Below are 27,812 nucleotides of genomic sequence, written 5' to 3' on the forward strand. Positions count from 1 at the left end.
TTAGGTTACAAGAAATAGAAAGCCGGCCGGGCACGGTGGCTCACACCTGTAATCCCAAGACTTTGGGAGGCTGAAGTGGGCGGATTACCTGAGGTCAGGAGTTCAAGACCAGCCTGGCCAACATGGTGAAACCCCGTCTCTACTAAAAATACAAAAATTAGCCAGGCATGGCGGCAGGCAGCTGTAATTCCAGCTACTCGGGAGGATGAGGCAAGGGAATTGCTTGAACCTGGGAGGCGGAGGTTGCAGTGAGCTGAGATCATGCCATTGCACTCCAGCCTGGGGGACAAGAGCAAAACTTAGTCTCAAAAAAATAAAAAAGAAATAGAAAGTCATTCTTCTTAAGAAAAAAAAACAAAAACCCAAACAACAAAAAGTAAAAGACATTTTTATTGAGAAGTGAGGAAACAACAGAAGATCAGAGAAGCAGGTTCTAAAGGGATAGTATCCACAGTTATTCTTGTAATCAATTAGCCAGAATGAATGGATGTTCTCAACAGAATTCTGGGACAAGATTGAATGAGTTCCCACATTTTCTGGTTCACGTGTGAATGAATTACAGACTCAAAATTCTGAAAAAGAGATTACCATTATCCAACAATGGGTAAAATGCTCACCTGTAGCTAGTGGAACGGATACCTGAAAGACACTACCACAGGAAGCACCCCAGAGAGGGGAGGTATTTCTCCAGAGAAAACAAGGGTGCTCATGTCAATCAATGGACAACAGGCACGGAACTGCAAAATATAATAAACGTTCATTACAATGAGTTCTCTTAAGCGGCAGCCCTGTAATAAACACCAGATCTGCTTATGAAAAAGAAAAGACAATTAGCATTTAATATGGAAAATACTGGGGGATATTATTCCACAAACTATCAAATATATATATATATATATAGTTAGATAGACAGAACAAGTTACATTAAAATATAAAATACTAAAAATTTTAGAAATACTTTTCAGTGTTAACTTAGGGAAGTCATATGAAATATCCCTTAACTTTTAAGAATCTGTTCCCTGTTTTTCCTGAACATTACTTTATTTATATATTTTTTAAAAAACAACTTTATACTCCACCATGAAAAGTCAACTGTTCATAATGAGATTTTATTTTACAAAAACACAGCTTCAAATCTGGAATGTGACTTTCCATGGAACACACTTTCAACGGGAAAATGCTTCCCTAATTTATTGGACTTATAAGGTGTTCCTCGTGTAAATTCTCTGAATCTTCATGATGATACTACAACATCTGATACACTTATTGCTCCGCATTCCTTCCACTATTTTCATCTACAAAGATTTGCAACTTATTTCTGAAAGCTTTTACACTCATCCCAAATATGATTGGTCTCTCTCCTCTCTGATTTTTGACATGAGTGTAGTTTTAGGGCCTCCTGCTTGTAAATCCTGTCTATATTATCCGAAGTCTCCTGAACATCAGTTTCTCACATTGCATCATTCCGATTTCTCATTTATGAGTCTTGCGATGTATACGAAGCCCTGAATTCCAACAGAAGGATTTCCCACATTCAGAGCACTTCCACGGTTTCTCTCCAGTGTGAACTCTCTGATGCTCACTGAGAGATGACTTCTGAGTGAAGGCTTTTCCACATTCACTGCATTTAAAAGGTTTCTCTCCCGAATGAGTTTTCTGGTGTATTTGAAGTGATGCCTTCCGAGGGTAGGCTTTTTCACATTCATTGCATTCATAGGGTTTCTCCGTTGAATGAGTCCTCTGGTGTATGATCAGCTGTGATTTTCCACAAAAGGCTCTCTCACACAAACTACATTCATAGGGTCTCTCTCCGGTGTGTGTTCTCCTATGGATAACAAGGTATGACTTGCTACTGAAAGCCTTCCCACATTCACTGCATCCATAGGGCTTCTCTCCCGCGTGAGCTCTCAGATGTGCAGTGAGCTGTTCCTTCCTACCAAAGGCTTTCCCACATTCACCGCATTGGTAAGGATTATTTCCTGTGTGAACTCCCTGATGTACGATGAGCTGTGTCTTCATATTGAAGGCTTTCCCACAATCGCTGCATTGGTAGGGTTTTTCTCCTGTATGCATTCGGACGTGAACAAGGAGATAGGACTTACTCCTAAAGGCTTTCCCACATTCACTGCATTTATGTGGTTTCACTCCTGTGTGCGTTCTCTGGTGTACAACGAATGGAGACTTCAAACTAAAGGCTTTCCCACATTCACTGCATTCATAGGGTTTCACTCCTGTGTGACTTCTCTGGTGTAAAAGAAGCTGTGATTTCCAACTGTAGGCTTTCCCACATTCACTGCAGCCATAGGGTTTCCCTCCTGTGTGAATTTCCTGATGGACAATGAGCTGTGACCTGAAAGAGAAGACCTTCTCGCACTCACTACATGAGTAGGGTTTTTCTCCTGTATGAACTCTCTGATGAGCATTAAGGTTTGACTTGGCACTGAAGGCTCTTTCACATTTACTGCATTCATAAGGCCGCTCTCCTGTATGAATTCTGAGATGTACAATGAGCTGTGACTTACAACGAAAAGCTTTCCCACATTCACTACACACACAATTTTTTTCTATGCTATGAGTTTTTTGATGCTTAAGAAAATATGGTTCTTCATAACCAGGAAACTTATCAGAATTCCTTCTCAAATAACTTCTGCTTGAAGCTGAGTTTTGTGTCAAACTTTTCCCATGTGTGTTATAGAGTCTCCGTCTTGAAGAATCATGGGTTTTGCTCAGATTAAGTCTTCCCAACACACTACAAGCATAGCTTCTTTCAATACTTTCAAGCTCATCTTGATTGTTCTGGTACCATTCTTCCCACCCATCTACAAAAAACAAACAAAAGATACCTTTTTGAATCATAACATAAACCTGATATGGAATTAAACAGTATTAGGACTGTCATGTAATCAACCTTTCTCTTTTGGTAACAAGTCTACCACATCGGTTCAAAAGAAATACTGGCCAAGCATGGGGGCAAGGGAACGGAAAAATACTGGCCAAGCATGGGGGCAAGGGAACGGAGAAATACTGGCCAAGCATGGGGGCAAGGGAACGGAAAAATACTGGCCAAGCATGGGGGCAAGGGAACGGAAAAATACTGGCCAAGCATGGGGGCAAGGGAACGGAATCAAAACAGACCAAAATAGGCCCTCGTGAAAACTGGCAGCAAATTACCAGTAAAATCAAAAATAGTTTTAAAATAGAGGCTTAAAACCGGCACTTGGATTGGCCAGGCATGGTGACGGGCACCCGTAATCCCAGCTACTAGGGAGGCTGAGGCAGGAGAATCACTTGAACCCGGGAAGCAGAGGTTGCAGTGAGCCGAGATCGTGCCACAGCACCAAGTACAAAGTTCCCGAGGAGGAAGCCTGACTGACAGAGTTTAAGAAATAGAAAAAGGCCAGGATAGCTAAAACCCACTGAGTGAATGAATGAAAGCAGAACCAAATTATTCAAAACCATGGCAAAAAGTTCTTTACATTTCTAAGATTTTTTTTTTTTTGAGACAGGGTCTTTGCTCTGTCATCCAGGCTGGAGTGCAGTGGAGCAATCTTGGCTCACTGCAGCCTAGACCTCCTGGGTTCAAGTGATCCTCCATGTCAGATTCCTGAGTAGTTGGGACTATACGCACTCGCCACCACACCCAGCTAATTTTTGTATTTTTAGTAGAGATGGGGTTTCACTTGTTGGCCAGGCTGGTCTCAAACTCCTGAGCTCAAGCGATCCGCCCGCCTTTGCCTCCCACAGTGCTGGGATTACAGGCGTGAGCCACTGTGCCCAGCCTAAAGGTTTTTAATTACAGAAAATCTCAGTCTTCTGCATTTAAAAGATCAGTTTGACTGTTCTGTAAAAAGTAAGAAAAGGGCAGAGAAATACTTTAGACAGTTATTGCAGCAGTCCAGAATGAGATAATTTGAACTACACTTCTTGATATACTTTGGATACCTATTCCCGCCCAAGTCTCAGGTGAATTATAATCTCCCATGCTGGAGGTGGGGCCTGGTGGGAAGTGTTCACATCCGGATCACAGGAGCAGATCCCTCATGGCTTGGTGCAGTCTTCATGATAGTGAGTTCTTGTGAGATCTGGTCATTTGATATTATGTGGCACATTCCCCGCCTCTTCTTGCTCCTGCTTTCACCATGTGATGTGCCTGCTCCCGCTTTGACTTCCACTATGACCGGAGCTACCTGAGACCTCCCCAGAAGCAAATGTTGCCATGCTTCCCATACAGCCTGCAGAACTCTGAGCCAATTAAACCTCTTTTCTTATAAATTACCTAGTCTCAGGTGTTTCTTTATAGCAATGAAAGAATGGCCTAACACATGTCTGGAATTGAGGAAATTTGGAACATATGGGAGAGAACTAAGATGATTTGCTGAGGGACTGGATGTGGGAGCATAGAAGGGGAGGAGTCAACAGCTTGAATGGCAAGATGGCACTGCTTCTTAGAGATGGAAACACTAAGAAAGAAACTTGTGGAAGAAAATGAAGGACTCTGGCTATTCCTTTTGAGGAAGAGTGGTAATTTTAGAAGGAAATCCCCATTTCTGAAACTGAGAGTAAAGTCTGGGAAAGCATGGGGTAGCGCTCCTACAGGCAGGTAAAACCCAGGACTCAAGTGCCAAAGAGAAAGACCTCAATTTTGATGTTACAACACTGGGGTGAAAGCTTAAACCTTCAGAATGGAAGAGTCTTTCGACAGTTACAACATAGGAGAGGAGACCCAAACTGGAAAAAATACCCCTCTGGACAATGCAAAAGGGAAGTGGAAGGTGTATAAAATCACTCAAAGATACAGGGGACATCAGGGCTAAGACTGTGAGTCAAGTCTAGGGGATTTAACTGTGAAAGGCAAAGGAGGAAATAAAAGAAAGGGAAATAGAGGGCCACGAGCCACACCAAGTGAGGGGAAAAAGAAATCCCCTAAAGGTCTCGATGCCCAATGAAACCCATGACCATGACCGTGGGGAGGAGGCAAACTTACCCAAAAGTAAGCCTGGAGCAGAGTTCAGGGAAGAGGGGCCTGCCTGCCTCTCAACAGTGAGGGGGAGAAAACCCAAATATATGAAGAGTGACGGCGATTTCCTTATCTGAGGAGCTCCTGGCTTCATCCTGAGTCAGCTCCAGTAGCTCAAGGACTTCCAGAAGAATTTCTGAAGACAACACTGCGAGTGCCCACTCCTCAGGTACTCACCAGCTCACTCCCATGCCTCCCACCTTCCTCATTCTCACTCACCCACCTGGACAGCTCTGCCTGGAAATTTTGGCATTTATTATCCATGGATCTTCTCCTTGTTCCAACTTGAAGATTAAGTCAGGCTTGGTACCATGATACCCTGTTGATGGGAAATCACAAAAGGTGGGGACCAGGCTGTTAGGGACAGGACCGAGGAATCAAGAGCTACAGAGTAAAACTGCTCATCTCACTTGGGGAAAGATTACAATTAGGAAGTGAGGGACAAATAGGGACGAAGGAAATTTGACCCCTAAAGTTCAAGTTCATAATCATTAAGCACTTCAGAGATCCCAGAGTAGGTCAACAACAAAAAAAGGGATGGCAATTTATTACTCACTATCTGAGTGATGTGACGTTGAAACGGAGTACTTACCCACTGATAACAGGTTATGATAGTTTTCCAATATCACATCTCTGTATAGGTACTTCTGTGTAGAATCCAGTAGCTGCCATTCATCCCAGGTGAATTCCATAGATATATCCTTGAACGACAATAATCCCTGAAATAACACACACCCTGTTCAATTGGATGCAATTACATTAGGTGATGTGGAAAAGATGCAGAGGAACTGGGAAGGGAAAAATGTTCCTCTACCGACTATTTCCTGTGTCCGGTTTAGCATTTACTCTGTGAGAGAATTAAAAATCAATCAAGGAGTTCTGGGCATGGTGGCTCACGCCTGTAATCCCAGCACATTCAGAGACCAAGGCAGGAGGATCACGAGGTCAGGAGTTTAAGACCAGCCTGACCAAGATGGTGAAACCCTGTCTCTATTAAAAATACAAAAATTAGCCAGGCGCAGTGGCAGGCTACCTGTAATCCCAGCTACTCAGGTGGCTGAGGCAGGAGAATCACTTGAACCCGGGCGGCAGAGGTTGCAGCGAGCCGACATCGCGCCACTGCACTCCAGCCTGGTCGACAGAGTGAGACTCCATCTCAAAAGAAAAAAAAGAAAAAAAAAAATCAATCAAGGAGCTTCTATTTGCCAGTACTCTCTTGGGTCCTGAAGATTTCAGGATGAATAAAATCCAGTTCTGTCTTCAAGAAGCTTTCTATCTTGTAGATAGGAATGAACATTTATACATGCAAACAAAATAAGGTGTTCTGAGTCCTTGGTAAAAACATCCAGGGTACATTTTGCACAGGAATGAAGAGAGCCACTCAAGTAGTCTTAGAAGATTCATGATGTGTTCCTCAAGAAGTTGGGGTGGAAAGGGCAATTCAGGAGGTGTGTGGACGAGGTTCAACTGAGAACAGGGGGATAAACAAGAGAGTTTATCCTTCTACTTGCAGGAGTCTGAAGGCAATTGGTCTGGGGCTTCCATCTCTGCTCCACCTTACACGGCTTCCACTTCCAGGGCAACCCAGTCTAAGATGGCTCTAGTCATCACATCTGCATTCTAAGCAACAGCAAAGAGTGGGGGCTGGGAGGGAACAGCAGGGAAATTCAGAAATGGAGTCTGTTTCTGTATATGCCCAACTGAAAAACTGGCAAATCTATTATGAAAGAAAGAAAAAAAAATAGATTGGAACATAATTTGCAGTCCCTGTACCAGGAGCAAGCATCACACAGAACACACGGTAGAGCCTGGTCAATTCAAGGAACTGCAAATATTTCAGACACAGAAAAGATTGCTGTCTTTGTTTTCTATTTTTATAACAGAATACCAGAAACTGGGTGATTTATAAAGAAAAATGTTCATTTAGCTCAAGGTTCTGGAGGCCGGGAAGCCCACAGGCATGGTGCTGGCATCTGGTGAGGGCCTTCTTGCTGTGTCGTAACTTGGTAGAAGGCATTACATGATGAGAGACAGGGAGCATGCCAGCTCAGGTCTCTCTTCCTATCCTTATAAAGCTACTAATCCCATCATAGGGTCCCTGCCTTGATGACCTTGTCAAATCCTAAATACCTTCTACCTCCAAATATCATCAACGAATAAATTTAGGAATTAAATTTCCAACATATGAAATTTGAAAGATACATTCAAACCATAGCGATGGCTACAATGGGTGAACAGGTAAGAGCTAGACTACAAAATAAACCTGGAGGCCGGGTACAGTGGCTCATGCCTGTAAGCCCAGCACTTTGGGAGGCTGAGGGAAGCAGATCACAAGGTCAGGAGTTCAAGACCAGCCTGATCAACATGGTGAAACCCCATCTCTATTACAATTACAAAAATTAGCCAGCCGTGGTGGCGGGCACCTGCAAGCCTAGCTACTCAAGAGGCTGAGGCAGGAGAATCGCTTGAACCAGGGAGGCAGAGGTTACAGTGAACCAAGATCATGACACTGCACTCCAGCCTGGGCGACAGAGCGAGACTCTGTCTCAAATAAATAAATAAATAAGTCTGGAATGATTTTCCTAGTTTATAGAAAAATTGCCAATGTAGGTTTATATAAATAAGAGAAATAATAGGGCAATGTTCGAAGAAATACGGCCTGAAAATTCTCCCGGAGTGAAGACAAATACAGGAGTTCACGTGATAAAAAACCTACCAATTGAAATGCAAGATAAGTCAACCAAAAAAAAAAAAGGTCCAAATTTAAGCAGATGGTAATGAAACGTCTGAAAATAAAGTAAATAGAGAACACTTGATAACCAACTAAAAGGAAAGAACAATGTTTCCTGAAAGTGGGAGAGAAATAAAGTACGGAGAAAAAACAATGCTGATGCTGAAATCTTATACCAGCCAAACTAAAAGGCAAGAATAAGGGAAAATAAAAGACATTTTCAAATATACAAGCACCTGGAAAATTTATATCCATCAAGTGTGGTAGTCATGCCTATAATCCCAGCATTTGGGAGGCTGAGGCAGGAGGATTACTTGAGACCAAGAGTTTGAGACTATCCTGGGTCACATAGTTAGACCCCATCTCTACAAGTAACAAAAAATGTGTGGGCATGGTGGTGCACACCTGTAGTCCCAGCTACTCAGGAGGCTGAGGTAGAAGGATGGTTTGAGCACAGCAGTTTGAGGCGATAGGTGGCCATGACTGTGCCACTGCACTTTACACTGGGCAACAGAACCAGACTCTGTCTCTAAAAAAAAATTTAACAACTTTTTTAAATTAAAAAAAAAATACACCCTATACAGACAACATTAAGACACAGAAAGAATTGGTGGAGCAGCAGAACGTAAATCTAAATATTGATTCAAACACATCTGAACTAAAATTATTATCAGCTATATGACTTAAGCATGTGTGTGATGCAAATAGATGAGAATCATAGAAAATGAAGGTATAAAGAAACATCTTTCACTTGGGAAAAGAGAAAATGCAACTGTATAGACTTTGGTTTAAAGGGAAACGTTCAGTGGGTCTGCGAATGACTTAAGAGACAATCGAACACTAAAATGTAGGGAGGGAGCGCGGAGGAAGTAGAGCTTCCAAAACAGTAGAGAAAAAACCAACTGACAAAGAGCCTCTTGCTCAGGCACCTCCGCGTGGGTCACCATCCCTACTGGCTCACCAATACTTGGCCATGATTCTTCTATGCTAGATGGCTTTTCTACAATATATAATTTCACAAATCAAAACACCTACAAAGCTGTAAGATTTATTAGGGAGGTTGAGGTGGAGACTAAATGTGATTTGAAAGTAGGAACAGAGAGAATGGAGAGAAGATTTAAACATGACGTCATATCAGTATCCTCCTCTATCTGAGACTCATTTAAATTACATACAGGAATATAGCATGCACAAACACACCTCTAAAAAAAAAAAGGGAACTACGTAAACAGAAGCCAGTAAGATATTTTGATAAATTTTTAATAAACAGTAAGCCAAAAATCTGGTAACTGACTTCCCTGAGCAGAAGCTCTCCAGAGGTAAGCTGATGCACAGCAAACCATCTCTCCCACAGAAGCCCTAAAAGCTCTGGGAACAGTCATCCTGCATGAGGACAACGAGGTGTGAACTGAAAATAGCTAAAAGCAGTATACGAATTAGGCTCCCAGGTCCCACCCACCTAGGGTCTCCAGGGTGGGTGTTACTCAGCCAACACATGACTACCTAACACGCCAGTGGTGCTAAGTACTCTTAACAAAATCCAGGCTGGGCACCGTGGCTCACGCCTGTAATCCCAGCACTTTGGGAGGCCAAGGCGGGCGGATCACCTGAGCTCAGGAGTTCAAGACCAGCCTGGCCAACATGGTGAAACTCCGTCTCTACTAAAAATACAAAAACTAGCGTGATGTGGTGGTACACGCCTGCAATCCCAGCTACTCGGGAGGCTGGGACAGGAGAATCGCTTGAACCCATGAGGTGGAGGTTGCAGTTGAGTAGAGATCGCACCACTGCACTCCAGCCTGGGTGACAGAGCAAGACTCTGTCTCAAAACAAAAAACAAACAAACGAAAAATCTGAGCAGGTAAGGGACAGGGTCATGAGAGAGAGGGAGGCACGGGTGCTGTTTCAGACAGGGGTATCAGGGCAGCTCTCTGATGAGATGATATCCGGGCAGAAATGCAAGTGCTGTGAGAAGGCAATGAAAGGCTTCTCGCTCGGACTCGTATTTTGAGGAGATCACCCTGACTGCTGTGGAAGACGGAGGGGGTTGTAAGAGGAGATACCGGGGAGACCAGTTAGGAGGCAACTGTGTTAGTCCAATGGAAGAAGGCGGCTTGGGCCAAGGTGACAGCGATGGGGATGATAAGCAGTGGCTGGACTCTGGGCATCCTGTGGGGACAGAGCCAGAACACAACCTCATAGAGACACCGTGGCACGCTTAGAGACAGAAGGGGGGCCAGGAGGACACCAAGCAGCCTGGCCAAGCAAACTACAGAACTTCCCCTTTAAAGAGGTGGAGAAGCCTGGGGATAACAAAGGGAGGAAAGAAGATAGTGAATAACTGGTCCATGAATGACTGAAGATGGGGGAGATCCAACCAGAAAGCAGTCCACAGAAGTGAGTCACTGAAGGAGAAAAGTGACCTTGCTAGGAACACGTGGGAATAAAGGGAAGCCGGTATCCATCCTCTCAAACACGAGGGGCTCCAAGAAAAGGGGACTGTGCAAGCGCCCCACACACAACCTGGACGTCTGCAAGAACTGATCAGGCTACATCTGGGGACTTTTCAGAAGGAACTGACATGTGCTTAAGAATTTAAGTAAACAAGGATCCGATAACTGCTTTCCTGCAAAAAATTCTGAAGGCAGAGACTGCAGGGGGACTTTTAAAAGGCAGCAGGGGAGTGAGGGCTCAGCAGCTCACCTCAGGAAGGGCACCGTCTCCCTGCAGCTCACCTCAGGCAGGGCACTGTTTCCCTGGGCCCAAAGAACACGCAGAAGATTCCTGAACTTGACACTTGAGCTCATTAGCAGGCCCCTCCTCGGCAGCACTACTTGCAGGAGGGAGACCCCGGGGGAAGAGGCAGTGAGTGGACCTCTGGGTGAGTCTGCAAGCAGTGAGAGAAAGAATCACATACATCACGGAACTGCTGGGTAGAGCCCTGTCAGAGGCTCTAACCAAGCCCCACAAACCCCACAGATGCCCGTCATAACACCGGGTACTGACCACCACACAACACGGGCCTTTGTCTTCTCCTCTAACCACCGATCTTCCCATCCCAACCCAGAAGGAGCCCCCACCGGAGGGCAACAAGTAAATGGGGTGGGAATACAGACAAGCCTCCTCCATCTCCCCTGTGCAGGCGAGAATGACAGGATGTACAAGAGCTCGGAGTGAGAGTGTGGCCTGAACTTTCCCATACATGAAAGTAACTGAGAGTTAGTAACAAACAAGACTGTGATCAGAGCATCATCAGCTCTCCTCACAACGACCACTAGGGAAGAAAGGGCTGACAGAGCAAGCCTGAGACTGTGATGAGAAACATGAAGACACTACTGTGCCCTTATTATGTTCAGGCCACTCGTCAAGCTGGTTACTTTAAATCTGAGGGAGAAGAAACATGAAACACATCACGTCGATGTGACCATATTAGAAGCTGAGGTCTACACCAGAAGAGGAAATGGAGCCCAAAGCAGCTGCTTCTGGGGACACAGGATGGAAGAGGAAAGGTGCAGAGCAAAGAGTGGGTAGACCAGGAGCAGCAAGTAGACCAGGAGGCTTGTTATCTATTTTATTTAAAGCCTTTTACTATTTCTTTAAGCTTGATATGAATAAAAATAGGCTGAGCATGGTGGTTCCTGCCTGTAATCCCAGCACTCTGGGAGGCAGAGGTGGGTAGATCACCTATGGTCAGGAGTTCAAGACCAGCCTGGCCAACATGGCGAAACCCCGTCCTGCTAAAAATACAAAAATTAGCCAGGTATGGCGGCGCACGCCTGTAATCCCTGCTACTCGGGAGGCTGAGGCAGGAGAATCACCCGAACCCAGGAGGTGGCGGCTGCAGTGAGCCGAGATCGCGCCACTGCACTCCAGCCTGGGTGACAGAGCAAGACTCCATCTCAAAATGGATAAATAAATAAGAGAATAAAAATAAAATACAAAATAATGGTAAAAATTTTGAATTGACCTAGCATGATCAAAAGAAAATTTTAAAAGAAAATTTTATGACCAAGAAGCAGTCCACAAACTCTAAGAGACTTAAAATTTCACAAGAGATTATGATAAACAGTTCTACTGTAACGGGATGCACACGCTGCAAAACATCACACCATTCAGTTGCATAAAAAGCCATAGGGCTTATGGGAAAAATGGGGTAAAGGCATAATACCGGTGACACACAAAAAGAGAACCTAGAACGTGATAAAAACAGTAGCAGTTTTATACATGCTAAATGGTTAACAAACATATAAACACTACAATAAATATGACACTTTACCTTGAAAATGACCAGTTATTACATGGTGGTGGAAAGAGGGTTATCTGAAATCAGATGGAAAGCTCACATTGTTCCTTAATATAGCAATAGTGTGGAAACAAATTCATGTCGTCAAAGCAAACAAAATAGCAGAACTGACTTTTTATACATTTGTTCCAATAAACTGGAAAACTTAAAGTGGAGATTTTTCTATGAAAATAAAAGTAACCAAAATTACCCCAGCAAGAATTAGGAAAACCAGGCTAGAGCATGGTGGTTCATACCTGTAATCCCAGTACTTTGGGAGGCAGAGATGGGTGGACCACTTGAGTCTAGGAGTTCATTAAGAACAGCCTAGGCAACATGGTGAAACCCCATCTCTACAAAAAAATACAAAAATTAGCAGAGTATGGCACACATCTGTAGTCCCAGCTACTTGAGAGGCTGATGCGGGAGGACTCCTTGAGCCTGGGATGCGGAGGGTGCAGTGAGCAGAGATCGTGACACTGCATTCCAGCCTGGATGACAGAGTGAGACCCCATCTCAAAAAAAAAAAAGAAAAGAAAAACAGACTAGTCGATGACCATTTTAAAAAACTGAAGTAGTAGTCAAAGGATCAAAAGTATACTCTTCCCAAAAAGGCAACAGTCCCACACTAACAAAACTTCTAACACCATCCAAAGAACAGAAAATTCCCAGTATATTTCATCTGACATAGAGCTGTGAAATGATGGGACACCTGTATAATGCATCACACAAAGGTGCACAACCCTATAGACAAAACAAGGACAGCACAAACTGTAATCTAACCTCATTTATGATTAACATTGATTAAAATACTTAAAAATATTAGTAAAGTAAATCTAATGTCGTGAGTGTGTGTATATATATATACACACATAGCATGTATTTGTACATACGTACATAGCAAACTACACCAAGAGTTTATGAATTAAAGGATAGTCCACATTTTTAAAAAACAAAAAACAATAAAATAAGTCACATTAGCACATTCATGGAGAACTGTCAATCATCTCAACAGACATAACAAAAGGAACATGATAAAACTCAACGCTTTAGGCCGGGCGCGGTGGCTCATGCCTGTAATCCCAGCACTTTGGGAGGCCGAGGCAGGCAGATCATTTGAGGTCAGGAGTTCGAGACCAGCCTGACCAACATGGTGAAACCCTGTCTCTACTAAATACAAAAAAATTAACCAGGTGTGGTGACGGGAAGCTGAGGCAGGAGAATCGCTTAAACTCAGGAAGTGGAGGTTGTAGTGAGCTGAGACCACGCCATTGTACTCCAGCCTGGGCAACAAGGGCGAGACTGACCCTCAAAAAAAAAAAAAAAAAAAAAAAAAAAAAAAATCAACACTTTCAAAACTCAGAATTTAAAGCAAACTAAAAGTAAAAGGAATTTCCTTGACACAATAAAGTGTTTCTTCCCTAAACCTATAGAAAATATCATACTTTGGCTAGGAGCAGTGGCTCACAACTGTAATCCCAGCACTTTGGGAGGCCAAGGCAGGTGGATCATGAGGTCAGGAGATCAAGACCATCCTGGCCAACACGGTGAAACCCCATCTCTACTAAAAATACAAAAAAATTAGCCGGGTGTAGTGGCGGGCGCCTGTAGTCCCAGCTACTCAGGAGGCTGAGGCAGCAGAACGGCGTGAACCTGGGAGGCAGAGCTAGCAGTGAGCCAAGATTGTGCCACCACACTCCAGCCTGGGCGACAGAGCGAGACTCCATCTCAAAAAAAAACAAAAAAAAAAACAAAAAAAAAAGAAAGAAAAAGAAAATATCATACTTTATATGAACCATTAAAATCATTTCCTTTAAAAACACATGACGGCTGGGGGCAGTGGCTCACGCCTGTAATCCTAGCACTTTGGGAGGCCGAGGCGGGCAAATCACAAGGTCAAGAGATCGAGACAATCCTGACTAACACGGTGAAACTCCATTTCTACTAAAAATACAAAAAAATCAGCCAGGTGTGGTGGCGGCGCCTATAGTCCCAGCTACTCAGGAGGCTGAGGCAGGAGAATCACTTGAACCCAGGAGGCGGAGCTTGCAGTGAGCCGAGATCACGTCACTGCACTCCAGCATGGGCAACAAAGAGCAAAACTCCATCTCAAACAAACAAACAAACAAACAAAAAAACTAAGAGAATCAGCTGAGATAAAATGAGAACTGGTGGAGATCCACCATCTTGTTTTGCAGCTGCCTGAGACAGAGATACGGCTTCTGTTCCACTGACTCTGGAACTATGTAAACAGCTGTTGGATTCTACAGTCCCTGATAAACAGCTCTCACCCGACTGGCAAAGAGCTGCTTGACTTGTGGATGGCAGTTCCAAGGTGAACACATGACATCCTGTTTGGAAGGCTGCTGCTCCGATTAAAGAAGAGTCAAGAATCTTTCTGAGTTATTTACAGCTTAGAGCAATTGGGTAAAGTATGTTTTTGTGAGCAAAATTTACCTTTCTCTCTACCTGATTTCTCCAAAATCTGGAAACTATTCATGAGTATTCTGATCTTATGGTAATACGGTTATTTATATAAGTTCAGCAAGAATCTGTTTTCTTTTGCAAAAGGACACAATTGGAAAGACTGGTTATTGTATCAAGGCCTCAAATGGAATGGCGTATTTTCAGATATAACCAGGCTGCTTTGAGAAATTTAGGTTGGATTTACAGAGCTGATAAAAAGCCCCTTGGAAAGACTGGCCTGGTACCTTGTCCACCTTAAAGATTCCTGACCTGTGGCAAGTAAAGAATGTCACTTTCTAACAGGCTCAGGAACCTCATGGTATTTTGGGATCTCGAGAAGACAGGAATTCATACAGGTGTTACAAGCACAGTCGAGCGGCAAATCCTTGGGTTGGCTTCTGGCCTTCTAAGCTTTTAAAAAGTCGAATCAAAAATTCCTTATAAAAGTTCCAGCAAGGCCGGGAGTGGTGGCTCACGCTTGTAATCCCAGTACTTTGGGAGACCAAGGCAGGCAGATCATGAGGTCAGGAGTTCGAGACCAGCCTGACCAACATGGTGAAACCCTCTGTCTACTAAAAATACAAAAATTAGCCGGGCGTGCTGGCAGGCACCTGTAATTCCAGATACTCAGGAGGCTGAGGCAGGAGAACTGCTTGAACCTGGGAGGCAAAGACTGAAGTGAGCCGAGATCACACCACTGCCCTCTAGTCTGGGTGAGAGTACACCCATCTCAAAAAAAAAAAAAAAAAAAAAAAAAAAAAAAAAAAAAAAAAAAAAAAAAAAAAAAAAAGAAGCTCCAGTAAAGTCAACTTAAAAGAAGCCTACATGGCTGGTCACTATTCTTGCCATTCTTATGCAAATAACCAGGCCAAGTATGAGACCAAAATTTATTTGCAAATAAATTGGTCCTGCTATGATTTATTCTTGGTAGAAGTAGGAAAACTAGAGACAGAAAATTTTAGATTCTGATTGCTGTTCTGAGTTTTTGTTATTTGCCTATAATTTGGGCTAATTCTGAATCATTTCCTGGCTACAAGAAGTCCCGAAAAAGGAATGAGGTTTTCGTTTTCTTCATGATACTTTTAGTCGGCCCATTAACGGAATAGGTTATTTGCTGCTGTTGTTCCGGCACAATCAAAAGTTCTCTTTCGTTTGTAATCCTTGCGGGCATTATATTTCTACTATTCAAATTATTATGTATCTCTCATTGTTTTACTTCATCTGAGAAAACCAAAGTCATAGTATCCTGAAGACCAGAAATGATTCAACAACGCTGTGAATCTCCTTAATTTGGAATCCTCCTGGGCCTGATGTGTTCTCCACTGCAATGCACTGCTGCTAAAGCTATGCCATATCAAGCACCCTCCCTAAGGTTCAGAGGAGGGTGCCTAAGATAGAAAAGCTGGGTTGGGAGGTGAAGTGTGAAGGCCAAAGCCAGCTTGGAAGCTCATCCACCACGTGGGCTTCTGATGAACTCCTGTTCTGGGAAGGCCTGGAAGATTTCCAGTTCATCTGTTGTTCCTTGTGTCAGAGCAGGTACTTACCATAAATCCTACCCTTAGGTCAAACAACCTTGATGTAACCATACTTCAACTGTCTACACATCCCTTCTGAACCACCCCTCCCTATGGTCTAGATGCCCTGGGTCTGGGAGTGCAGGGATCCACCATCTTGTCTTGCTACCACCTGAAACACAGACATGGCTTCTGTTCGGAAGTCCCTATCAAATGTTTCTTTGTAAGAAACAAACAAACAAAAAAATCATGAGAACCAGTAAGAAAAGTCAACAGGGTAGCACTTTTAAACAAATCAGTAAGGAACAGCTTTTTGGTACATTAGCAGTAACCAACTAGAAAATATAATAAGAAAATGCCTATATGATCATAACAAATCTAGAAAGTACTTAGAAATAAAAATATTTAAAATGCAGGAAAACCTAACAAAAAATACACATGATAAAATATGTAAGTACAGAAGAGACTGAAGCAATATGCCATGTTTATGATGAGTAGACTTATATGGTAAAGATATTAATTTTGCCGGGCGCAGTGGCTCACCCCTGTAATCCCAGCACTTTGGGAGGCCGAGGCGGGCGAATCACGAGGTCAGGAGATTGAGACCATCCTGGCTAACACAGTGAAACCCCGTCTCTACTAAAAATATAAAAAATGGCCGGGCGCGGTGGCTCAAGCCTGTAATCCCAGCACTTTGGGAGGCTGAGGCGGGCGGATCACAAGGTCAGGAGATCGAGACCACAGTGAAACCCCGTCTCTACTAAAAATACAAAAAATTAGCCGGGCACGGTGGCGGGCGCCTGTAGTCCTAGCTACTCAGGAGGCTGAGGCAGGAGAATGGCGTGAACCCAGGAGGCGGAGCTTGCAGTGAGCCGAGATCGCGCCACTGCACTCCAGCCTGGGCAACAGCGTGAGACTCCGTCTCAAAAAAAATAAATAAATAAATAAATAAAAATAAAAAATTAGCCAGGTGTGATGGCGGGTGCCTGTAGTCCCAGCTACTCAGGAGGCTGAGGCAGGAGAATGGCATGAACCCGGGAGGCAGAGCTGGCAGAGAGACAAGATCGTGCCACAGCACTCCAGCCTGGGTGATAAAGCAAGTGAGACTCCGTCTCAAATTAATTAATTAATTAATTAATTAAAGATATTAATTTTCCACAAATTAATTTGCAAATTTGATAAATTCTCAATGAAAATACCAAGAAAAATTTTCATTGTATTTCATCTAATAATTCTAACTCTTGGCCGGGCGCGGTGGCTCACGCCTGTAATCCCAGCACTTTGGGAGGCGGAGGCGGGCGGATCACAAGGTCAGGAGATCGAGACCACGGTGAAACCCCGTCTCTATTAAAAATACAAAAAATTAGCCGGGCGCGGTGGCGGGCGCCTGTAGTCCCAGCTACTCAGGAGGCTGAGGCAGGAGAATGGCGTAAACCCAGGAGGCGGAGCTTGCAGTGAGCCGAGACCGCGCCACTGCACTCCAGCCTGGGCGACAGAGCGAGACTCCGTCTCAAAAAAAACAAAAACAAAAACAAAAACAAAAATAATAATAATAATAATAATTCTAACTCTCGTTAACGTAAAATAAAATCATATGCTTGGACTACTGCTGCTACAACTAGAATATTTTAAATACCCTTATCTTTTTAAAAAACCAGAGACCTGTGGAAGAAAGGAGGACTAAATAAACTAAAATTACAGAGAGAAAAGAGCTGCTCTTAGGTGAGCTAAAATTGCTGGCTGTTGCCCACCTGGGTCATTTGCTCAGCTTGAGGGCAGTGAAGGAAGGGCTCAGCCCAGACAGAGGACTAGGATAGGGAAAGAGAAACCAGTGAAGGTTTTGATGCGCCCCAGTGGGCAGTGAGCTTTCCCCATGGGACATGTGTTGAGTGCTGGTCAGTGCAAGAAGCTGCAGGCTGGGCTGGAATGGCAGACTGAGTCTCCCACAGCCTCAAGGTGCTCCAGAAACAAAGTACCAGTAGAGACGAGCCTGCAATAAATACACCATCCAGAAACCCGAAGCCACAGGTAATAGAGTCCAGCCCCTAAACAGCTCAATTCCTGTTTAAACTGAAGTGATCAGCCATTCCCCTACTGCATGACAGAGAAAAGGGGAAATATCCTCTGATATAAAACAACAGTAAGGTCAGGCGTGGTGGCTCACCCCTGTAATCCCAGCATTTCAGGAGGCCAAGGTGGGTGGATCACCTGAGGTCAGGAGTTTGTCGAGACCAGCCTGACCAACATGGTGAAATCCCATCTCTACTAAATATACAAAACAGCCAGGCATGGTGGTGGGCGCCTGTAATCTCAGCTACTCGGGAGGCTGATGCAGGAGAATTGCTTGAACCCAGGAGGCGGAGGTTGCAATGAGCCGAGATCACGCCATTGCACTCCAGCCTGGGTGACAACGCAAGACTCCATCTCAAAAAAAACCCACAACAGTAAACTTTAGCCTCTGTGGTTATTCCTTTTAAAACAATGTCAGCAAAAAATTAAAAACTTTGAGACATGAGGCAGGAAAATATGACTGACAAAAGGAATAGGCAGATAATTGATCCAGACGCACAGATGATCCAGACGATGTTAGCAGACAAGTAATATTACAAATAACTATCATAATACATAACTATATAAGTATTTAAAATACAGAGAAGTTATATAAAGAGAATAAAAAGAGAATTGGAATTAAAAAAAAAAAAAACAAGGAGATATTTAGAAACAAACAACTGATCCCTGAAACGAGCATCAGCGGGACAATGGCCAACACAAGCCTGTTAAGGATGTAGAGCAAACCACCCTTCTCGTGGGGTTGTGCTACCATCCAGTGAGCACATGGTGAGAGCAATACTGCTAACGCCTACGCAACACACCCACATCAACTACAGTGGTGCAATTTTTTGAAAAGTGGAAAACCTCTTTTCCACGAAAATAAAAAAGGATTTAGGGCAAATGCAGCTCTCAATTCCTGGTACTGGGAATGTGAAGTCATTTCGCCACTTTGGAAAACCGAGAGTATGTACTAAATGTAAATGTATGTACACAGTGACTCAACGGTATCACTCGTAAGTACGTGCCCAGTGGTTCTCAATGGGTAAGAGGGAGATTTTGTCCCCCAGGGGGCATTTGACAATGTCTGGAGCCATTTACGGTTGTCACAGTGGGGCAGTGCTGCTGGCACCTACATGGGTCGGGGCCAGGAATGCTGCTCAACATCCTACAATGCACAGGACGTACCTCCACAACAAAGAATTATTCAGTCCAAAATGTCAATAGTGCTGAGGCTGAAAAATCCTGGTATGTGCCTAACAGAAATGACAGCTGATGTCTACCAAAAGAAATGTACAAAAATATTCGTAGTAGTGTTATTGAAAATAGCCCGTAACAGGCCGGGCGCGGTGGCTCAAGCCTGTAATCCCAGCACTTTGGGAGGCCGAGACGGGCGGATCACAAGGTCAGGAGATCGAGACCATCCTGGCTAACACGGCGAAACCCCGTCTCTACTAAAAACACAAAAAATTAGCCGGGCGAGGAGGCGGCGCCTGTGGTCCCAGCTACTCGGGAGGCTGAGGCAGGAGAATGGCGGGAACCCGGGAGGCGGAGCTTGCAGTGAGCTGAGATCTGGCCACTGCACTCCAGCCTGGGCGACAGAGCGAGACTCCGTCTCAAAAAAAAAAAAAAAAAAAAAAAAAAAAAAAAAAAAAAGAAAATAGCCCGTAACTGAAAACAACCTAAACACTGATGTTGATAATAGATGATTACAAGAGACAAACTATGAAATGTTCATACAACAGAATATCATACAACTTCACAAAAATAAACCAACACAAACATTTTAAGGATATAAACATCTGCATTAAAAATGTATAGGGAAAGACCTAGAAGAATATCCACCAAACCGATTACCTCCGAGGAGAGAAAGGGGATTGGGATGGGTGGGTGGTTATAAGAGACAATTGTGTTCTAAGAGAATGTAGAAAAATAGCAACTGTATCATCAAAAATTAATAGTTCCAGTTCTGCATGTAAAGAGCCTGGAAGCAGCCACTCTGTCCTAACAACAAGTAAAAAGCTTAACAAACTGAAAAATCAACAACTCTTCTTAGATCTGAAAAAGAAGTGAAAATACAGGGCAAACCACTGTCCCCAAAATTAGAGACAGGCAGAAACACAGTACTTACCAGAGCACAAACCTCTGTGAGAAAGTGTCAGGATAGAAATACCTGAACTGCAACTGACAAATTGCCAGAGGCTAGGTGTGTACGTGTCTGAAGTTAAAACGTCCGAGGGGGCCGGGAGCGGTGGCTCACGTCTGTAATCCCAGCACTTTGGGAGGCCGAGGTGGGTGGATCACGAGGTCAGGAGATCGAAACCATCCTGGCTAACACAGTGAAACCCCGTCTCTACTAAAAGAATACAAAAAAATTATCCAGGCATGGTGGCAGGCGCCTGCAGTCCCAGCTACTCGGGAGACTGAGGCAGGAGAATGGCGTGAACCTGGGAGGTGGAGCTTGCAGTGAGCCGAGATCACGCCACCGCACTCCAGCCTGGGTGACAGAGCCAGACTCCGTCTCAAAAAAAAAAAAAGTCCAGGGGGACCCACTTATGGTAGGAGTGGAGGGAGACGAGGTCCCAAGCTTTTCTGAGTTTTATTTTCAGGAGCTCAACCAGGTTCCCAGAGCCTAATCTACTAAGGTTTTATCAGAACCTAACTAACCTGAGGAAAGAATATACCAAATTCCATCCTGTCCCATCTAAGGGATGGGGTGGGGGTGGCCTGGGAAATACTTGTGAGGTTCGGAGTCCAGGGGAACAGGCTCACAAAGAGACAGACCTAATCAGGGGCCTACAGAATGCTCACCCTTTCCCGGTATCTCACCACCATATTAGTAAAGTACTATTAAAAGTAAATCTTTTGGCCGGGCACGGTGGCTCAAGCCTGTAATCCCAGCACTTTGGGAGGCCGAGACCGGCGGATCACGAGGTCAGGAGATCAAGACCATCCTGGCTAACCCAGTGAAACCCCGTCTCTACTAAAAATTACAAAAAACTAGCCGGGCGAGGCGGCGGGCGCCTGTAGTCCCAGCTACTCGGGAGGCTGAGGCAGGAGAATGGCGTGAACCCGGGAGGCGGAGCTTGCAGTGAGCTGAGATCCGGCCACTGCACTCCAGCCTGGGCGACAGAGCGAGACTCCGTCTCAAAAAAAAAAAAAAAAAAGTAAATCTTTTTACTCAGTACATCATGTCCAGCCACGAACAAAAAGGGACAAGGCAATACTAAAAGGCAAATAAACACAGACAGGGTGACCAGGCACAGTGGCTTACGCCTGTAATCCCAGCACTTTTGGAGGCCGAGGTGGGCAGATCACCTGAGGTCAGGAGTTCGAGATCAGCCTGGCCATATGGTGAAACCCCATCTCTACTAAAAATAAAAAAATGGCCGGGTGCAGTGGCTCACGTCTGTAATCCCAACACTTTGGGAGACTGAGGCAGGTGGATCACGAGGTCAGGAGATCGAGACCATCCTGGCTAACACGGTGAAACTCCGTCTCTACTAAAAATACAAAAAGAATTAGCCGGGCATGGTGGCAGGCACCTGTAGTCCCAGCTACTCGGGAGGCTGAGGCCGGAGAATGGCGTGAACCTGGGAGGTGGAGCTTGCAGTGGGCCAAGAGAGCACTACTGCACTCCAGCCTGGGCAACAGAGCAGACTCCATCTCAAAGAAAAAATAAATAAATAAAAAATAAAAATAAAAATAAAATAATTAGCCAGGCGCGGTGGCGTGCACCTGTAGTCCCAGCTACTCAGGAGGCTGAGACAGAAGAATCGCTTGAACCCAGGAGGCGGAGGTTGCAGTGAGCCGAGATCACATCACTGCACTCCAGCCTGAACTCCGTCTCAAAAAAAAAAAAAAAAAAAAGCACACACAGACAGGGGAAGCATCAGAACCAGGCATGATAGGGATGTTGAAGGTATCAGAGAAAACTTAAAACAACTATGATTAGTATGTTATGGGCTCTAGTGAATAAAGTAGGCAGCATGCAAGAATACATGGGCAGGCCAGGCGCAGTGGCTCATGCCTGTAATCCCAGCACTTTGGGAGGCCGAGGCAGGCAGTCACTTGAGGTCAGGAGTTCAAAACCAGCCTAGCCAACAGAGTGACACTCTGTCTCTACTAAAAATACAAAAATTAGCCAGGCACCGTGATGCACACTTGTAGTCCCAGCTACTCAGGAGGCTGAGGCACAAGACTGGCTTGAACCCGGGAGGTGGAGGCTGCAGTGAGCCCAGATCGCACCACTGCACTCCAGACTGGGCAAGAAAGTGAGACTCCATCTCAAAAAAAAAAAAAGAGGCCAGGCGCGGTGACTCAAGCCTGTAATCCTAGCACTTTGGGAGGCCGAGACAGGTGGATCACGGGGTCAGGAGATCAAGACCATCCTGGCTAACACAGTGAAACCCCGTCTCTACTAAAAAATACAAAAAAACTAGCCGGGCGAGGTGGCGGGCGCCTGTAGTCCCAGTTACTCGGGAAGCTGAGGCAGGAGAATGGCGTAAACCTGGGAGGCGGAGCTTGCAGTGAGCTGAGATCCGGCCACTGCATTCCAGCCTGGGCCACAGAGCAAGACTCCATCTCAAAAAAAAAAAAAACAAACAGAAAAAAAAAAAGAAATACTAGTGATCAAAAACACTGTACAGAAGTGAAGAATGCCTTTGATCGGCTATGTATTATGTAGACAGCATGAGATTGAGCGAAAAAATCAAACCTCCAAGCAAAGAGAACACTGGGGAAAAAAAAAAGAACAGAATATCCAAGAACTGTGGACAGCCATAAAAGGTACAGATATGCACAATGGAAATACCCGAAGGAAAGGAAAAGAACAGAAGAAAGACAGCCGGTGCCTGACGCATGGTGGTTTGACTTAGTGTTTTTCAATTTTACAACAGCGCAAAAGCAATACACATTCAGTACATTCCCCAACTTACAATGAGGCTCCACCTGGATAAATCTATTATAAGTTGAATATATGGCCGGGCGTGGTGGCTCAAGCCTGTAATCCCAGCACTTTGGGAGGCCGAGGCGGGTGGATCACGAGGTCAGGAGATCGAGACTATCCTGGCTAACATGGTGAAACCCCGTCTCTACTAAAAATACAAAAAACTAGCCGGGCGTGGTGGCGGGCGCCTGTAGTCTCAGCTACTTGGGAGGCTGAGGCAGGAGAATGGTGTGAACCCGGGAGGCGGAGCTTGCAGTGAGCCGAGATCACGCCACTGCACTCCAGCCTGGGAGACACAGCGAGACTCCGTCTCAAAAAAAAAAAAAAAAAAAAAAGTTGAATATATTATAAGTCAAAAATGCACTTCTGACAAAGAGATTTTCAATTTATGATGAGTTTATCAGGATGTAACCACATCATTAAGTCAAGGAGCATCTATATATGACACAATAATTACTGAAAATTTTGCTGAAGTAATGTCAGACACCAAATCACAGATGGAGGAAAATCCAAGAATACCAAGAAGATAAATGCCAAAAAACCTGCATGTAGGCATACCATTTTTAAAACACAAAAAATCAAAGATAAGCCTGAGGGGAAAAAAAATACCTTACCTACAGAAACCACACAAGCAGGAAAATGGAGTGAACAGTTAAGTTGTTTAGAGAAAAAAAAAAAAATCCATCAAAACAGAATTCTGTACCCTGCAAAATTATCCTTCAAAAGTAAAGAAAGACTTTCTCAAAAACTAAGATAATTTATTGTTGTTACAAGTAAACTTGCCTTAACTGGGCAGAAAAGGAAAATACAGGTCAGAAACAGATACAACTTTTTTTTTTTTTTTTTTTTTTTTTGAGACAGGGTCTTACTCTGTTGCCCAGGCTGGAGTGCAGTGGCATAATCTTGGCTCACTACAACCCTCACCTCCTGGGTTCAAGTGATTCTCATACCTCAGCCTCCTGAGTAGCCAGGAATACAAGCACGCACCACTACACCAGGCTAATTTTTATATTTGTAGTAGAGACAGGGTTTCGCCATGTTTGCCAGGCTGGTCTTGAATTCCTGACCTCAAATGACCTGCCCGCCTCGGCCTCCCGAAGTGCTGGGATTACAGAGATGAGGAGCCACCAGGCCCGGACACAGATATACATTTTAAAAATTGAGAACATCAAAGAAAGAATAAGTGAAAGTAAAATTAAAACTTTTTTCTTATCTTTTTTTTGAGACGGTCTCACTCTGTTGCCTAAGCTGGAGTACAGTGGTGCGACAGCCTTGAACTCCTGGGCTCAAGTGATCCTCCCACCTCACCTCCCAAGTAGCTGGGGCTCCAGGTACACACCAGCACACTTGGTTTTTTTTTGTTGTTGTTGTTTTGTATAGACAAGGTCTCTGCATTGCCCAGGCTGGTCTGAAACTCCTGGCTTCAAGTTGCCTCCTGCCCTCAGCCTCCCAAAGTGCTGGGATTACAGGCGTCAGCCACCATGCCTAGCTATTTTTCTTTTTTTGTTGTTGTTGAGATGAAGTTTCGCTCTGTCACCCAGGCTGGAGTACAGTAGCACGATCTTGGCTCACTGCAACCCTCACCTCCTGGGTTCAAGCGATTCTCATACCTCAGCCTCCTGAGTAGCCAGGACTACAAGCACGCACCACTACACCTGGCTAATTTTTATATTTGTAGTAGAGACAGGGTTTCGCCATGTTTGCCAGGCTGGTCTTGAACATCTGATCTCGTGATCCACCTGCCCTGGCCTCTCAAAGTGCTGGGATTACAGGCCTGAGCTACCACGCCTGAGCCACCATACCTGACCATGCCTAGCTATTTTTCTTATTCTTAGTTGACCTAGTCTGTTCAAAATAGTAATAGTGGCTGGGCACGGTGGCTCACGCCTGTAATCCCAGTACTCTGGGAGGCCAAGGTGGGCGGATCATGAAGTCAGGAGATCGAGACCATCCTGGCTAACATGGTGAAACTCCATCTCTACTAAAAATACAAAAAAATTAGTTGGGAGTGGTGGCACGAGCCTGTAGTCCCAGCTATTCGGGAGGCTGAGGCAGGAGAATCACTTGAACCTAGGAGGCAGAGGTTGCAGTGAGCCGAGATCGCGCCACTGCACTCCAGCCTGGGCAACAGAGAGAGACTCTATCTCAAAAAAAAAAAAATCACCAAAAAACTCCTGGAACTAAGTGATTATACCAAGGTTGCAGCAGGATACAAAGTTAACGTACAAAAGTCAACCCCTTTCTTGTACACAGGTGTAAGCTGAATATGAAATAAAAAACACAATACCATTTACAGTAGCACACACAAAAATGAAATACTTAGGCGTAAGTCTAACAAAATATATAATGATATTATATAAAATCTATATGAGAAAACCTACCAAACATTGCTGAACGAAAACTAAGAACTAGATAGATATAACATGTTCATGGATAGGAAGACTCAATATTCAAGACTTCAGCTCTTCCCAGCCTGATCTACAGATTCAATGCACTGTCAGTTAAAATCCCAGCAAGTTATTTTGCAGATGTTAACGAACTGATTATAAAATTTAGACAGACAAAAGACTTAGATTAGCTAACAGGATCCTGAAGCAGAAAGATAAAGTTGGGAGAATGAACCTGACTTCAAGACTTATAGGCTGGGCACGGTGGCTCACACCTGTTATCCCACCAATGCTTTGAGAGGCCAAGGAGGAAGAAGTGCTTGAGGCCAAGAGTTGCAGGCCAGCCAGGGTAACACAGTGAGACCCTATCTGTACCAAAAAAAGAAAAAAAAATTAATTAGCCAGATGTGGTGGCACGTGCCTGTAATCCCAGTTACTCAGGAAGCTGAGGCGGGAGGATCCCTTGAGCCCAGGAGTTCGAGGCTGCAATGAGCTGTGACTGTTCCACTGCACTCCAGCCTGGGCGACAGAACGAGACTCCGTCTCAACAACAACAAAAAACACTTATTTTAAAGCTACAAAATCAAGACAGTGTGGTAGTGTGGTATTAGTGAAAGAACAAATAGACCAACAGAACTCAATAAAGAGCCCAGAAATAGACCCATATAAATATAGTCAACTGATCTCTGACAAAGGAACAAACTCACAGGGGGGAAATACCCACTCCTAACTTTCTCTCACTTCTTTAGCACCACAGCCTTCCTCACTGTGTCCTTTCCTTTCATTAACTTGAGTCCTCACCTCGGTCCTCTTGAGGGTTCTAGTTGGTCACACTCTGAGCTTCCACGAATACAGTAAGGTGTCTTTAGATATTTCCAGTTTAGACCTCCCATGTGAGTTACAGGCTGAAATACAGGCATTGGATATTCAACACCTGCGAAAGTCTCTCCCAGGGTCCCTCTTCTAACAGCTTTCCTAGTCTCCAGCTGTATAGCTCAGTGGCAGAGCACAACATCCGGCAACGTCGTCGCCACCACTCACCGAGCGCAATGGATTTGGCAATCAAGTCCCTTGTAAAGTCTCCCCTCTGGTTCACTCCGTCAATCCTTCATAAAGTCCAGATGATCCCCTGGCCCGCCCCTTACCTCTTGGACTCTCGAGCTCCGCTCCTAGCCTTTTCTCCCTACTCATACACCTGTAATTGTGTCCACAGTTCACTAGACTACCCTCCCCACCAAACCAAAGCTCCTCCAAAATCAGGAACATACATAACTTATCTCTGCATTGCCAGCACCAGCTCTAGAGTTCAGCACACAAAAAGACACTCCATAAACAAGCATTTGGCCAAACGAAAGAGGAGGAACTGGTAATTTCTCCAACGAAGTTCCAACGGTCTGCGTAAGACAACTTTCTGTAGAAAACACGAAAAGATGGAGGATCCTCAGATTTCAGGGCCCGCAGCTGGCAATGAAGTGCTGTATAATTGCCCGTCACAGATTACCACGAGGCACGTTTCTGCAGGACCAGAGCTTGGGTGAGCTTTAGAGGAGCTTCGGTTTGGCGGGGAGGGTAGTCTAGTGAACTATGGACACAATTACAGGTGAACGTGAGTTCAGTTCCCGGGAGTAACCCTGCAGAGATCAACGTGGCCACCCTCAGTATCCAGTCGACTTTTAAACACGGAAAGTCTCTACTTACCCAGCACGAAGCTGTCCGGAAACTGGTGGCCATCCCCACGCCCACGTTCGCGCGCTGCCTAGGGGGCAGGACCCGCGGGCTGCGGAGAGACCGCGAGGGATGCGTCCGCACGAAGACAGGTGCGGGTCCTGGGCCCCAGGCACCTGACCGTCCCGGGGCTGAGTCGCTCGCAGGGACGCCGGCTCCTCAGCTCTCGCCCAACGCGGAGCGCGCGTGACTAGACGGCCTCCCGGTCTGGGTACCAGGAGTCGCACCGATGGATTTGTGCCGTTCAGCAGCCCTGACTCGGGAGAGCAGGCGGCTAGCCTGGCTCCGTCCACGCCCCGAACCGACGGAGGTGTTTAGCTGGTCAAGTCCCTGGTCTGCCCCGGATAATCCCAGCCGCTTAGCTCCGCGCCTCCGCGGTCACAGAGGCTAGCCAGGTTCACCCACTGGCCAGATTTCGGTCCACTGAGTCTAACCCGGAAACAGCCCCGCACGCGCGCACCCGACTAAGACAGGGTGTGTGGCGCACGCGGAAGTGCGTCATGCGTCGATGCGCCAGGACGCGACAGCGCCCGGAAAAACTACATCTCCCACAATCCTCGGCGAAGGCTCCCTAGTTACGGGCCTGACTTCCGGCTGCAGTGTATCTGGAGAGGGGCACAGCCTGACAGGAAAGGAAGGTTGGGAGGGGGCTCCGTCAGCGGCACCTGGTTCACCCTCCCCCGGCTGCGCCAG

General features: G+C 45.1%; 1 protein-coding gene across 5 annotated transcripts; it reads right to left on the reverse strand.

Annotated features, from left to right (window-relative positions):
• Positions 1 to 372: 372 nt before the first annotated feature.
• LOC105490579 (zinc finger protein 26) lies at positions 373 to 27,584 on the reverse strand. Of its 5 annotated transcripts, XM_071070699.1 has the most exons (5): positions 27,093 to 27,584; positions 26,663 to 26,976; positions 5,610 to 5,736; positions 5,241 to 5,336; positions 373 to 2,819 (listed from the first exon to the last, which is right to left on the reverse strand). In XM_071070699.1, the coding sequence occupies exons 2-5, from the start codon at positions 26,732 to 26,734 to the stop codon at positions 1,474 to 1,476; spliced, it is 1,641 nt and encodes a 546-aa protein (XP_070926800.1). In that variant the 5' UTR covers positions 26,735 to 26,976; positions 27,093 to 27,584; the 3' UTR covers positions 373 to 1,473. The 5 variants fall into 5 exon arrangements, with proteins under 5 accessions (XP_070926800.1, XP_011754656.2, XP_070926801.1 ...); XM_011756354.2 differs by lacking the exon at positions 26,663 to 26,976; XM_071070700.1 differs by lacking the exon at positions 26,663 to 26,976 and having other exon boundaries at positions 5,610 to 6,734.
• Between the last annotated feature and the right edge of the window lie 228 nt (positions 27,585 to 27,812).

This window comes from Macaca nemestrina, chromosome 10, assembly GCF_043159975.1.
Source record: "Macaca nemestrina isolate mMacNem1 chromosome 10, mMacNem.hap1, whole genome shotgun sequence".
Lineage (NCBI taxonomy): Eukaryota > Metazoa > Chordata > Mammalia > Primates > Cercopithecidae > Macaca > Macaca nemestrina.

What these genes read in the sequence shown, in the direction of transcription:
- LOC105490579 (XM_071070699.1), bottom strand. Translation starts at nt 26,734, where the DNA reads ATGCTTGTTTATGGAGTGTCTTTTTGTGTGCTGAACTCTAGAGCTGGT. An exon ending in GCAATGCAGAGATAAGTTAT is followed by an intron (nt 5,737 to 26,662) that starts GTATGTTCCTGA and finishes GTGTTATTTCAG; the next exon opens with GGATTATTGTCGTTCAAGGA. An exon ending in TTCCAGGCAGAGCTGTCCAG is followed by an intron (nt 2,820 to 5,240) that starts GTGGGTGAGTGA and finishes TGTTTTTTGTAG; the next exon opens with ATGGGTGGGAAGAATGGTAC.